Source organism: Pogona vitticeps, chromosome 6, assembly GCF_051106095.1.
Source record: "Pogona vitticeps strain Pit_001003342236 chromosome 6, PviZW2.1, whole genome shotgun sequence".
In the NCBI taxonomy this organism is placed as follows: Eukaryota; Metazoa; Chordata; class Lepidosauria; order Squamata; family Agamidae; genus Pogona; species Pogona vitticeps.
This window is the reverse complement of record NC_135788.1, coordinates 25800648-25816043: the sequence shown is the minus strand read 5'-3', so window position 1 is coordinate 25816043 and position 15396 is coordinate 25800648. Positions and strand designations below refer to the sequence as shown.

At 42.9% G+C, this 15396-nt stretch overlaps 1 protein-coding gene across 10 annotated transcripts in view; it reads left to right on the top strand.

Moving 5' to 3' along the window:
• Positions 1 to 9185: 9185 nt before the first annotated feature.
• Positions 9186 to 15396, top strand: part of SGCE (sarcoglycan epsilon) — a 31468-nt gene continuing 25257 nt past the window's right edge. For 4 of the 10 annotated variants that reach the window (XR_013537802.1, XR_012088281.2, XR_012088283.2 and 1 more), the window contains exon 1: positions 9190 to 9402. Coding sequence is in view for 6 of the 10 variants with exons in the window: in XM_078378704.1 (XP_078234830.1) it covers positions 9249 to 9402 (154 nt within the window). In the remaining 4 variants the exon portion in view is untranslated. Of the gene's footprint in view, positions 9403 to 15396 lie in introns of all 10 variants that reach the window. The other 6 variants (XR_013537803.1, XM_020785257.3, XM_020785256.3 and 3 more) reach the window with 6 other exon arrangements.

Genomic DNA, 15396 nt, shown 5'->3' with positions numbered 1-15396 from the left:
ACCAAGTACCACCACCTTTATTTATAAGAAGTAGCATCAAACAAACTGTATTTGTGATTCATTGCTTCAATGTGGGGAAGTTTTACAGGCACCGGATGGCAAAAAAGGAAAGAAGTCAGCACTGGACAGCAGAAAAGGAAAGAAGTCCTAAGGTACGATAGCTGTATTGTTTGCTCAGAACGGTGATGTTCAATAACCAGAATGCTGGCCGTTCTCCATTGTATTTGCTGAAAAGTAAAGTTCCATTTGGTGAGTTGCCTGGGCAAGTTTAGGGATCTGAACATTTCCAACATTCATGTCTTACATGCTCAACTATCATTTTCTTGGTTAGCCAGCTAGTCATCTGTATCACTCTGTGAAATCATAATGATAGTTGTCTTCCTCCCCAGTTTCCTGGACACCCGATCAGTGGCTTCAACATGGTAGCATTCTTTTCACTGTTGGACAGGAAATGCCGTGACTGAGTTACCCTGGTACATTGGTTCCTCATTGTCTGTCTACAAAGCCACATGCAGACTCTGCTGCTTTTGTGGAATAGAGTGAGAAATAACTATTATATTCTACAGATTTGGTAAGATACAAATGATTATTACATCATTAACAAAAAATTAAGTTCTGGGATGTAGATTCAGCCTGGAAACAGATCAGCAGCCAGTGGATTTGCTGTAACAGTGGGGTTATGTGATCCCTGTAACCATCTCCAATCAGTAATCTGGCTGCTGTGTTTTGAACCCACTGAAGAAGAGACCTTTCTCTTGGTCCAGCCATCTTCACAGGTGCATTTGGTGGGAACATGTCAGAGTATTGAAAATTTACAGACCTGAACAGAACAGAACAGAGCAAAAGTAATAATGAGCTGCCATGTTATACAGGTGTGTAATCTGCTGAGTCACAGTGACTCTGGAGAGGTGGTGCCTTGGATGATGCAACACCTGCTGTGATTGGATAAGAGCAGAGGTTCAACTGTATATATATGAACTGTACAGAGAACATGCACCACCACCTTCATTTGATGATGCCATGCTGTCATGCTGCTGCTTTCTACACTTGTATATATGCTGTAAAATACACATGTCGTGCTGGAGGAAGCTGAACGTGTCTGAGTGATTTATTTTGCCTTCTGGACCTGAAAACATTAACTCTGCTGGATTCTACGCGGGTTCGCGATAACAGAACATAGAAGATAGCCTTCTCTGTGGCTTCTCTTAGATTTTGATATTCCCTCCTATGGGAGGCTAGCTTGGCCCCATCTTTGCTGTCCTTCCAGGCAGATTTCCTTGAATGACTGCCTGCCTGAGTGGGGTTTTTAAAATTTTTGAATGGCTTGTTATGCCTTACTGCTTTGAATGTGTTTTACTTTTTTTTAAGTGTGATGTTTGTTTGATCCTTTTTAGTATTTGTATATTCAGTGCTGTTAGCTTTAATGTTGTCTTTTAATGCTGAAAGCCACCTTGGGTCCTTTTAAAGAGAAAGACAGAGTAAAAATATTTAAATAAGTAATTATCTCTAGTTACTACATGCAATGGTTTTTGCAATAAATCACCAGAGTAATGACATACATTAAGGTACCCAGTGTGGTATAGTAAATAGGACTCAGGAGACCTGGATTCAAATCCCTGCATGGTCATGGAAGCTCACTCAGTGGGACACCAATACTCAAACCACCCCTTAAATAGCTCACTCACCTTGAAAACCCTATTATGCTCAGGCTAAGTTAGATGTGACTTGTCAGCACATATAATGAGATTAAGTTTAGAAGTGACCTTTATCATGATAGGAAATACTCTTTAAATATTTAGGAAATGATGACCTTCTACAGCCATCCCTGATATTCCTTTATATATAGTATGGAGATATAAATAACAAGTATATTCACCCATGTTTTTCTTGCATACAGAAGTGTGAAATCACACTTCCAAATACTTGATCACAATCTGATAGAATTATTGTCTGCATACCAACATGTGTCTTCTGTACATCTCTGTACTTTACAAAAAAATGTGAGTGGATGCTGTAGGAGATGGTGACTTCACAACTTTGAATAAAAAGCACATTAGAGCGAGAGGGTAGCTATTTTTCCTTGGCAAATTTGTAATGTAATATTTGCCACAACTTTTCTTGAAGGAGTTCTCCCCATGGTTGTGAAAACCAATATGTTGCCATACCTGTAAGTATGGGAGTGGTGAGGAAGGTATTGAGAAGGGCTTACAAGCTTTTTCTCTAACGCTTTAAGAACATACTATTGTTCTTATTCACCTAATGCAAGTCTCACTGAGATGCATAAAATGGGAGCTACAAAAATAATTCTGTAAATTATACCTTTTGGAGAACAAATTAGGTGTAATCTTATCATCTATAACTTTGAAGTGATGAGAACACTTGTCAACATGCTATATAAAGAAAAAAGAAAATGCGTATTTTTAATATTACTTTATAAAAAGAAATAATCTCAATAATAGCATTAATCAAAATTCAGATAAGAAGCAGCATTGTAGAGAATGAAATGAGTCATCTGAATAAGTGAACAGTTTAAGAGGATTACATAATTTTATTCAATTATTTGTTTGTTTATTCAGTTAATCATCAGTTCATATTTGAGTCATTACCATTCAGTCATAGAGATGAAAGCAAACATTTGTGTGTGAGGTGTTGTTTCTACAATAGCAGAATGATTCATTAGTGATGGCAGAAACATGTTAGTGACAGCAGAGTTTGTCAGTTCTATACAGTTCAACTTTAAGAATGTCCTGGGTTGGATAATACTTTTATTGGAACATTAGAAAATTATACACAAGGACAACTTTTGCATTCTTTCAGGACTCTTCATAGGGCAAGGATGGCATAAGGAAAAGTCCTGAAAATGGAGCCACTTGTCACCTAACTTTTTATTTCTTCAGAATAAGGAAGTATGTATTTAAAAGCACCACATGTATCAATTCAAATTGCAGTTATTTGATCATTCACAATCATTATTTCACACTTCTGTTTTCCTTACCTACCTTCCTATACCTTCATGTCACTGCATGAAGCATCTGAGTGGATGCAAATCTACGATCATGGCAACTGCACTGTCACACATCTAATCTTCTTACATTCCACTAACTGAGGAACTATTGAACCCACCCCCCCCACCCCCGGAATAGTTCACAGAGCTTGTGGCTACTGTTTTGTATATCTGGTAACCTCCTTCTGGAGACTGAATAACTGGATTAGCAATGCTATAATTTTGCCATCCTATGCACTTAACAAAGACCCCGTTTTATAGCTAGTGGAAGATGAAACTGTTTTTCTGATTCAACAATCTGTGTCTGGAACAAGGCCTAGAATATCTGGTGTTCCCATGTAGGTTTTTGTAGTTTTGTGTGTGAACAACTTGCAAACAAAATCTTCAGCACCAGTTATGGCCTGCAGTTGTACTGCATCCAGTATCAGTTAAAGAAAAAAGAGTTTTCATCAGATTGCTGGAAAGCCTTCCAACAAACTTAGCCTTTATCAGCAAATCACCACCAGAAATCTAGTCAGCTTCTTTCCAGTCTCATGAAAAAAGGCAGGAACTAGACCAGTGTTCCTGCCTTCGGGGGAGTCTTCTGTGTCATCTGCCATCCCTCAGGCACTGGGTAAGAGACAGTGTCCTGGGGAAGTTTTTGGCCTGGACTCCCTTGGCCCTGCAGGACTGGGCTCCTGCTGTTTCAGGCTGCCCCACCCCATCCTCAGCACCACCTACCTGGCTTGGAGGGGAGAAGGGGCTTTAGAAGGGTGTCTTGTTGTTTTTAATTATTATTAATTGCCATAAGATTGCATAGAGACCCACAGTGGAAGGGGGAAGGGTGTTGGAGGGGGCAGCCATTGAGGTGGTGCTGAATAGGGGAAGGAATGGTGGTGGGGGTAGAACATGCTCACGTAGGAGAAGAGAGGTTAGATATCTTACATCTATCCCCTCTTCAAGTCCTACCCCCAACCAGATGGTATCAGCAAACTCTCGAGCTACACAGTGGTTGATGAACGTCAGGTCAGTACAAAATAAGACTGCCCTCATCCATGATGTAATCCTGGATGAGGGTGCTGACCTGGTGTGCATTACTGAGATCTGGGTGGGAGAGGAGGGTGGTGTTCCCATCTCACAGCTGTGTCCACCTGGGTACTCTGTGCAGCACCAGTGTCGCTCGGAGGGTCGGGGAGGGGGAGTTGCTATAGTCTATAGGAGTTCTATCTCCTTGACCAGGCTTTCTATCCCTTTGAGAGGAGGTCAGAGGGCCTGTATTGTGTATTGGGCTTGCGAGACAGATTAGGGATTCTGTTGGTGTACTGCCCACCCTGCTGCATACCAACAGTCTCCCTGCCTGAGCTGATGGAGGTAGTCTTGGACCTGGTGTTGAGGACTCCCAAACTGTTGGTGCTGGGGGACCTCAACATCCATGCTGAGGCTGCCTTGACTAGGGCAGCTCAGGACTTCATGGCTGCCATGACAACCATGGGGCTTTGTGACACTGTCTCAATATGTCATCAGCCAGACACATGAGAAGGGCCATAGCTTGGACCTGGTTTTCTCAATGGGACTGGAAGATGGTGGTTTGGACATGGAGGGGCTGGTTGTGACCCCATTGTCATGGTCAGACCACTTCCTGGTCAAGTTAATCTATTAGCTTCTTCTTCCCTCTGCAAGGGTGGGGGATCTATTAAGATGATCTGCCCTGGGAGACTAATGGATGGGGATGGTTTCCTGAATGCTCTGGGGGATTATTCATCTGATATGGGCAGCGCTCCTGTCGAAGCTCAGGTCACCCTATAGAATAGGGAGATGACCCAGGCGGCTGACATGATTGCACCTAAGCACCCTCTCACTGCACGCAGAGCCCAGACAGCTCCTTGGTATACTTCTGAACTGTGGGCGATGAAGCGAGAGGGGAGAGGGCTGGAGTGCAGGTGGAGGAAGTCCCGCTGGGAGTCTGATCGAACATGACTTAGAGCCCATTATCAGGCCTATTTCGTGGCAATACGGCTGGCAAAACGGCAATATTTCTCCAGCCGTATTGCTTCCTCAGAATGTCGTCCAGCAGAGCTGTCTCGGGTGGTCTGGGATCTTCTTCAACTGGGAAATCCAGTGGAGGTCCTGGACTGCTCATCAGCTCACTGTGATGAGTTGGCCATTCATTTTGAGGGGGAAATCGCTCAGATTCGCAGTGGGTTGGACTCCACCGTTACTGCAAAATCGGAGGATGTGTCCAATGTGCCATGCTTAGGTCAAATATTACTGGATGAGTTTCAGTTGTTGAGACCTGAGGATGTGGACAGGAAGCTTGGATCTCTCCATTCTACTACCACTTTGCTCGACCCTTGCCCATCTTGGCTAATTGGAAGATCTGCTAGGGGGGTTCGCACTTGGGTCCAGGAGGCCGTGAACACCTCTTTGAGAGAGGGAGTGGTCCCTACCACCTTGAAAGAGGCGGTAATTCGACCACTCCTTTAAAAGCCTAACCTGGACCCAAGGCTGGTAGTTAACTACGAACCAGTGGCAAAGGGCCTTTTCGGCAGCTGCTCCCAGACTATGGAATGCTCTCCCGACTGAGATTCGCCTGGCGCCGACGCTGATGACATTTCGGCACCAGGTCAAAACCTTCCTGTTCCAGAAGGCTTTTAATTGAAATAACATCAACTGTGGGTCCTGATGGCAATTTTTAGAGTACTGTACAGGTATCTATTTTAATTGTATTTTAATCGTTTTATCTTTTATTGTATTTTAATTGTATTTTAATTGTTGTAAGCCACCCAGAGACCTTTGGGTAGAGTGGGTGGCATATAAATTAAATAAATAAAAACACGGTACATGCACTGAAGAGGAACAGTTGACCTGTGGGGACAACCAAATGTTTCTTGACCAACTGTTTGTTCAAAGCCTAAAGGTGTTTCATGCTTCAAAGCCACTAGATGGCATACTCCGCTCAGCATCCCTCTTGTCCTTCCATCCACCTTTCTCAAGTGAACTTCAAGAGGCTGCTTCCCTGGGGGTAGGAGATAACAGGAAATAGCTGTGCTTTGTACAAAGGAAACATCAAACATGTGAAAGTTGATACCAGAGGTGACTAGAAGTGCTTGGATTGGTGATTTTTATTTTGCTCATACAAATCTTGGTGAAGGACTAGCACAATGACTGAGGCAAAATCAAATAGTATTTGCATTACTATGTATACATTGAATAGATTTTTCTTTATTTTAGGTACACCTATACCAGAATATTATCATACTATTAATTGGCCCAGGATGATTAGAATTGGGACCAGGATGTGACCCTTCTTCTCATGATGCTCTCCAAATGAATTCATTTCTCTCCTGAAGCTGCTGTTCATCCAGGGAGGTTGGTATTGGTGTTTCCCCCTCAATGTAAAGCTCTTAAGAACATAAAAAAAGAGTTTTGCAGGGTCACATATAAAGTCCACTTAGTTTACTGTCTTTTCGCCAAATCAATCAATCAATCAAAGGTTTCCACAAAGCCACAAAAAAGGTAGTGAATATAGATACTTCCCTGCTGTTACTCTACACTTACTGATATGTAACAGCTTGCAGCCTCTGAAGCTATTGTTTACAGTTATCTGCCATGATTAATACATTGTGTTACACTCATTTTCCATGAATTTGTCTATGAAGTGTAAACAATAGTGGTGATAACATCATGTAACAGTGACTTTCACAAATATATTAGATGTTGTCTTGGAATTAATTCCAGTCAATTTCATCGGGTGACCAAAAGTTCAGATGTTGTGGAAGTTACGGGAACAATTTTCTCTATCCACTTTTTCCATATTATGCATAATTTTTAAACCCATCATTTCCACACACACCATTTTATTTTTATTTCCACCAGTTTGGACACATTCTTTCAGACCATTTTGTAGTTCGCTTGCCCTATAATTGAGAATAAAAGCAAGCATCTTGGAAACTTTAGGGCAACTGGACTGGTGTCCAACTACATCATTGTTTTGCCCCCAGATACCCAAAAGTTATTTTGGATTGTATGCTGACCTATAAGAAACCCTGCCAAAATACAAAGGTCTCCACAAGTAACAATATTCTCCAAAAGCTATTGGGAACCCATTGGGGCACTCAACTACAAAAGGGAGAACTACAGTCTTAGCCTTATGCTACTCTGCAGGTAAATACTGTACACCAGTCCAGTGGGATATAGTTCAGCCCATGCAAGATAGGTAGTTGTGGCACTCAGTGAAAGCAGTAGAAATATTACTAGATGCCTGAAGCCAAGGCCAATTGATAAAATCATCTAACTAGCAGGTATTGCACCCCGTGACATATGGCGAGAGGTAGCAGCTAGTAAGGAAAGTCTAAAAGCATCTAAATAAAATGTTCATTTCCTCTTTGGCTACAATTCCACTTCTCCCAGATTAAATTAAAGGATTTTATTTCCCCAGAATATCTGTCAATCTTGAAGGAACAAAAGAGAATGCCAGGACTATAATGTGGAAAGAAATAATTACCCACCTCTTGAAATGGGTGGAACCCTAGTAAAGTCTGTGTCAGTGTACTATTTGCCCCTCATTATGCACCATGGAAGACTTGATGTTAGCTATCCCAAATGCTCTTGATGTTGCCCATTCATCAGGCATATGTTATGTTCGTTAATTGCTTTGCTTTTTGCTTTAGTGTACAGTGGTGCTTCTAACATAAAGAAACAAGACTTGCTGTCATCTGCAAATCTGGTTATCTTTTGTTGTTGTTGTTTAGTCGTTAAGTCGTGTCCGACTCTTTGTGACCCCATGGACCAGAGCACACCAGGCTGGTTATCTTACCTCAATGCAATTTACAAATCAGTTAAATAGTGCCAGCCCCATCCCAGCTTTTTGGAGACCTGCACTGCTTGCTTCCCTCCAGTCTGAGAACCCTCCTATATAGGCCTGAATTGTGGTTGGGAGTACTGTATGGGCCTCTCAATGAGATCTACAAGCTTCCAACTTCTATGAGATCTTAACCTAGTCTTTAAAAAAGTTACAATTATTGATAAAGCTGATGATTGGTAAGCTTAGTTTCTGTGTAAATGTGACAGTCACGTGCAATGAATAAAGCAGCTGCTTCAAGCAGTGGATTTGGGGTGTCATGGATTTTTACTATCAGGGACAGGGAGCATTGCTTGTGTGCTTCTGTTGTCAAAGTGACTGTGACAAATATAGATAACACTGAGTATATACGATGGAGGGCAAGATTGAGCCCAGCTCTAGTGTTAGGCGGAGTGAGGCAGCTACCTCCTAGAACATATGTTGATAGCCAGCATTAGTGATCTGGCTATTTTACCTAAGCACCTCTTTATCCATTCCTATCTCTTAGGAGACAGTTGTACACACTACACAGCCAGCCTTGTACCCTTAAATTAGCCAGCTGTCCTCACATGTGGTGGAGAACTTCATCCCACAGCAAGCACTGAAGGCAGATTTTGAATTTTTGATTAAACTCCTCTAATCGCTCAACAGAAGTGCAGGGATTCACACAGCAAAATAGCAAGTACTGTACTCCAAAGTAGGCCACCCCTTTTCTCATTAACAGGCATTTAGTCTTGATAACATACGCTTGAGACATTAGTAGAAAGAATAAAAGTTTTTGTTTACATAGTGAAGAGAGAACAGCAAGCTAAATACATGGTTGCCTCCAGCAACACACTTCCAGATTCAAGACGGGGGAGGGACTCTGAGCAGAGAGGCAGGAGGCAAGTGTTGGGTAGCGCTGACTAGACTGAGAGCCACCCCTGCCTAGAAAGGTCCTTTCCAGCCACAACTAGAGGCATTGCCTGTTTAGTTAGCCAGGATGATACCCTGTTGTGCCTTTTCCTCAGGCTGCAAAATGCCTTAGGGCAGTCGTGCGGGAGTACGGGTCTGTGGGTAGCGGTATTTTTTTTTTACACATATTAAACACAAAGCTGCCCCGTTTTTCCACTCTGGCGCAGGAAGCAGTTGTTAGAGTCTGCCACGAGCTCCAGAAAATGAAGGAGAAAACCAGCCAACACCCGGCACTCCCCAGACAACCACCTCGGTGGGCCGGGAGAGAGCGAGGCGCCGATGAGGCCCACATCCCGGGCCCGCGCACTTTCCTCCCACCGCGCTGCCTTAGCGACCGTTGCTATGGAAGGGAGGAGGGAGCGGGCCAGGGAGGGAGGGAGAGAGATATGCTGCTGCGGCGGCGGCTAGTAGTGATGATGGTTATGTCAGTGAAGAAGCGGGCGGGCTGGCAGGCAGGCGTGCGGGCGGAGGATGCGGCGGCAGAAGGAGGAGCCCCGGCGGCCGCGGCGGCGGCAGCCCCAGCCACGGCAACAGCAGGAAGCCATGCCGCGCTGTGGAGCGGGGTCTTGTTCCCAGTCCCGGAGCAGGCGCAGCGGAGCCGCCCTCACCACCCTCTTGCTGACAGGTTGGTCTCTGGGCAGCCCCCCTCCCCGCCGGAGCGCGGGAAACGGCCCCTCGCGCGCGGACTGCGCATCCTCCGGCAACGGCCTGCTAGCCCCCCCCTCTCTCTGCCGAGGATTAGTCCCTCGCTGCGCCTGAGGCAGGGCGACGCTAGCGCCTGTTGTCTGTTTCTCTCTCTCTCTCTCTGCCCCGCTCCTGCTTTCGCGCCACCGTCGCCTCACTTCCCCTTAGGATCTCTCCCCCAGCAGGCGCAACGTTAGGGTACGGGGCACCTCGTTTCTCCTACCCTGCCCCACCGGAGAGGTTTGGCACGGGGTGGTGGTTTTCTGGATCCTTGCAGCAGAAGCAAGGATGGTGCTTGTGAGGGAAGAAGGGAGCTGCAATATTTAAGAAGCAAGGATAGATTCCCTGGTTGGCCGCAACGGCGACCCCCTCCTCTTTTAAATAAGCAAATACCTTTATTTATTTATTTATTTTAAAAAACAGCTTTGAAACAGGCTCTCCTAGAAGCATTGACAGTAATTGAAATGTTTGTGCCCGTGTGTATGCACATACGCGTGTGCACACACACTGATGCCTGTGTGTATTCTGTGATTCTAGTTCACATCCTATACGGTAATAATTTCTGGCATGCACCCACTGCATTTCAGCAAGGGGAATGATCCAGTTCAGTTTCTGAGACTCTGAATTAGGAAAATATGTTTATAAATTGCAGTGTAGATTATGATTTTTCTCCAAGAACAGGACTAGGGTGTGTGTGCATTTACATCACCCTCAAGGGCTGAACATGATGATTTATGTAAAGCACATTCCTTCATTGCCGACCAGACTACCCACCACAGTGTTTATGCCTAAAGCTCAGAATAAGAGGCACTTTCCGCCCATCCTCGGTTATGTTGGTATGAGCTTGCCCTTACCAAAAAAGGGAGAATATATTGAAATGCTTGCCTGGGCAATCAAGGACAGAGGAAGTGGTGTGGGCAAGTGAAGTCATTATGAGGTCCTCTGAGGCCCAGAACAAACTTCTAAATGCAGTTATGCCACAACATGAACTGTCCCACTGGGTAGCTGATACTTCAGCAGCAGGTTGGAAAGCTGTTCTTTGCCTTTTCACATGACCCCCTAAGACTAGTAGTGTTTGAAGTGATTTGCATTGCTTTGGGCTAAGTAACTTCTTGACTTTAAAATGATGTTAAGGGCTGAAAAATACAAGCCAATATGCCTTTTCTGTGAGCAACCTACATTGGTATTCTTCATCAGTGCAAGTGGAGGCTTTATCCTTGCCTCTATGTTACCAATTCCAGTGCATCTGGGATCTGTGTCTTCCTACTGTTTGTAGAGAGAGAAGATTCCCTGGAAAAGACGCTGATGTTGGGAAAATGTGAGGGCAAGAGGAGAAGGGGGACGACAGAGGACGAGATGGCTGGACAGTGTCATCAAAGCTACCAGCATGAATTTGACCAAACTCTGGGAGGCAGTGGAAGACAGGAGGGCCTGGCGTGCTCTAGTCCATGGGGTCCTGAGGAGTCAGACACAACTTAACGACTAAACAACAAACTGTTTATAAGAGCATTATAGAATTTATAAGAGCTCAGTATTGTCTGTATGATAGCTTTCCATGATTTCAAGCAAGAATCTTTCTCAGACCTAGAACTCTACATAGAAGGTATTCCCTTTACCCCTGAGCTGCACTCATTCCCTAAGAGGCTGTTGTACCTTTGGGGGTGGCAAATAAGTATACACAGGTTTTGACATTTAGTTGCTTCATTGTGACTGCACATTCAGACATTCAGGTGAATTATAATGGCATGCAGGATCATTATGTGTATAAAGCTGAATTCATATTTGGTATGTGAAGCTTATGTGGAAGAAAATTTGCCCATAATCTTTACTCTTATGAACCTGTACATGCAACATATCCAGAGATATGAATGTATAGTCTTGTCCTGACTTCTGCATATGCAACTGGCAGTCCTCAAGGGACTACATTATCTGTGTGTGGGCTTGTACAGGAGAATAGGGATTCTGTTTTCAATGAGATTTTTAATTTAATGTCAATTTACCTGCAAAAGACTTGCATACATGTAGGCTGTGTTGATGAAACAGTCATTTGAAGGCCATTAATTGATGGAGTTGCCATAATTTTGAAGGGACTTGATAGTTCATAAGAACAATCAATTGCAGGCTAGGCATGTGAAGTTGCAATAGAAGGGAGCTGGAGCAATGGCTGTGATTTTCATAGGTTCATAGCCTCAGATGGGTTGTTGAAACAGTGGATCTACCTGACTTTACTATCAGTTTGGATTTTTTTTCTGTTTGTTCACTTGTTTTTGCTACTACTTATGACCATAATCCGTTCCAGAAGATGGACGTAAAAGCAATCAATGTATGCACATGCTGCTATCTCACTCCAATCCCATTCTTACACATAGAGTTGCCAAATTTCTTACTGCTGCAATGGGCATTAGAAAAAGGACCCTAAAAGTGGATGAGCCTCTGTAGAACATGGTTTTCTAGAAATCCTGAAATTGCTTTAGGGGAGATGTTTTGATGCTGTTGTTGTTCACCTCAGAACCAAGTATTTGCATTTTATCCCAATATTTTTATATATCTCTGTATATTTATATACTTCGATATTTTATTTGTGGCTGATCTTAATAAAACTTAATAAAGTTTTATTATATTCCAAGCAATCAAATGTGCAAGACCCATTGGAAATGCACAGAAAACAAACAGCAGATCGGAAATGCACAGAGAACAAAGGGGGCAGGTCGGAAATGCAAAGAAAACAAAGTAAAAAGCAAGGGAAGCATGCAGGACCCATTGGAAATGGGGAAAAAACCCAAAAAGCAACCAACCCCCAAGACAATTGGAAATGGGGGAGCCAAAAAACAAACAACCCCCCAAGATCCATCGGAAATGGGGAACAATCCCCAAAAAGCAAACAAATCCTCAAGACCCATTGGAAATGGGGGGGAACCCAACCCCCCAAGACCCATTGGAAATGGAAGAAAACACTCCAAAAAGCAACAAAACCCCCTAAGGCCCATCAGAAATGGGAGGGGACCCAAAAAAATCCAAAAAAACCCCAAGACCCATCACAGCACAGAAACATACCTCCCACAGCTCAAAACCATGCTGCAAAAACACCCAGAACAGTTTTTAAAAAGCAGAAAACAGACCCTTACCTTACAAGGCATCCTGAAGCCTCCCTGCAAACACACACACACACTCTCAGAAGCAGAAGGAGGCAGTCCCAAGCCTACAACAAGGACGCACACTCTCTAACTGTTGGGGCGAAAGAAGCAGCCTTGTTGCCACCTACAGTTAGCAATTTGAATTTCCCGCCTTTTCCCCTGCCTTTTCCTGTTCGTAAGTGGAAGCTCCGGTTGCAAGTAGAAGCAAAATTTTGTGGCCAGAGCTGGTCGTAACTCGAAATGTTCATTAAGTAGGGACTTTTGGAAGTCAAGGCACCACTGTAGTTCCAGTTCACTTCAACAGCATCTTTTGTTCCAGAATGGTTAACAAATAAGGCGAGATGGAAACAAAAATGGTGAGATAGGAAGTTTGATGGTGGAGGAAGAAAGGAGAAAGTTCAGTTTTGACCAATGCATTTTAAAAGCCAATGATTTTCTTGTCCTGGGTGAGGAATTAAAAAAGAAATGAGGCTACATCTTTTACTGAAAATTTTACTGTCAGTATAGCATGTCCTGAAGAATAAAAGTGTCTGCATCACAATCCTAAAAACATCTACAAACAGTTGAGATAATGTTTAATTTTGAATACCTCTTCCATAGCTGGTTGGATAAATCAGTGGTTTACATATCTGGTTGTGGAGCCACAGATTGGGAGTTTGAGTCCCCAATATGTCTCCTGTGAGCAAAGCCATCCTATGTCGCCTTGGGGAAGCTGCATAGTCTCAGAGCGACCCCAGAGAAAGGGGATGGTGAACCTCTTCTGAGTATTCTCTACTTGGAAAACTCTTAAAAGGGTCACTGTAAGTCAGAATTGACTTGATAGCACACAATGATGATGATTACCTTTCATAATTTTATATCATACTGTTAACATCAGACTGCAAATGAAAAGTTGATTGTAAAATAACTGACAATTACAACAGAAAGTTCAGGATTCCTGACTTTTAAAGATGACTGGGTTACAAGGAATAAAAGATATGTTTAGTTTCAACATATATGGAAAATAAAGATTTGAAAGGCACATAAAATTTATGGTACTAGTTTTGTAGAAAAAAAACTAGTCATATGCACACTTCAATAAATGTTTTGTGCTTCTGTCTCTCATTCAGCTACTTTGCTTGCTCCATGGCTTTTACACAACTTTTTTGTCTTTGTAAGAATGCATGCTTAATATGGGTGTGTGCAAATAAAAAACATACACACTCACTAATCAGAATGGAATGTGTGGAGAATTTCAAGGCAAGTTTCAGACAATCTTCCTCATTCAGTAGCATGTTGAAGCTTTGGAAGGCTTATCCTAGTTCTAGTGCTCTTTCGTCCAGTTATAAAGCACTCCAAATATTTTCAATCGCTGGTGCCATAATCTTATATGTCAGCTATACTGCCTGCAATGACATGAGCAATGTCAATGTTCAAACCTTTATTTTCCCTGCAGAAACATTTTGTAGGGGAAAGAATGCATTCTGGCTGGCTGTGAAGGTATAGTGTGCACCATCACAAAATGGCTGCCATAGAGGAGTCAGAATGTTTATTGTTATTATTGTTGTTTCAATTTATATACTGTTCCATAATGCTAGAGCACTCTACAGGCATAGTTATGCAAGCAAAACATAACAATAACATAATTATGCAAACAATTAACTGAGTACATTTTATTGACCTCAACCTTGGAATGATGGAAGGCTAAGTCACCCTTGAGTTGGAGACTTGAACCCATTGGGATAGAACTCAGGTTGTCAGCAGAGGCTTCATGACAGTACTGCAGTTTCACCACTGTGCCACGGGTATGGCTAATAACGAACATTATGACAAAAAACAAACTTCCACCTAGGGTTCAGAGAAACAAAAAATGCATCACCCACTGCAAATACACAACATTCACAGTGTCTTGAGAGGCCCCCCTCAAAACATGCACAAATAGGCATGTGTGTGTGTGCTCGCACAGGCCCAGGCACATACACACTCACAGACACATAGAAAGTCACTACGAACTGCACTAAACTTTTAAAAAAAGACTGAGAAGTTGCTGCTGGAAAGGAAAAGATTCTTCCTTCCTCAACATTGTGATCCACATCTCACCCAACATGCTGCTACTATCAGGGAGTCCTTTTTTTCTTTCCTTTTTTGGTCTTTTGCTGGAATGTTATAGAGTGAACCAATTATTTGTCATGTTCATTTTGTAAGAACTCCTCTCTCTGCTTCCACAGGAGGCTTAGAGGTATTCTGAAGAAATGGCAATGGCTTTAGGTGGCTTGTGGCTCTAAGGGATGCGGTTATTCTACCATTTTGAGTTGTCTCACCCCCTTCTTGGCCCATTGGCCATAGTCTGATAATGGCAGTAGGTGATCATCAGTGGTTCACTTTAAAGCAAGTCCAGCTGCTGAGAAAAGAGGAGGATTGAAAAGCTACTAATTAAAAAAATTAGGACAGTGGGTACCAACGGAGGTGTCTTAGCATACTACTATGGCTGAGGGACGTTAAGGGCTCTAGCAACCAAATAATGACTCATTAACCACAACTTAGAAATGTTACTGCAGAAGCTAACATTTTAGCATCACTCTTTTAAAAAGTTAATTTGTTGCTCATTGTTCATGTTACTCTTTGCTCATTAGTAACATGTTGCAGATATATTACTTTCAAACAGCTTTTTAAAAAACCATGTAAAAGAAAAAACGGTCCCCCAAAATTATTCAAAATGTCCTTCCCATAGCATTTTGAGTAACAAGTAAACTATGGTCAGACTCTGATTGTTGATTTACACTTAGGTAAAGGAATTAGCTGAATCTTGGTGGCAAATTGTC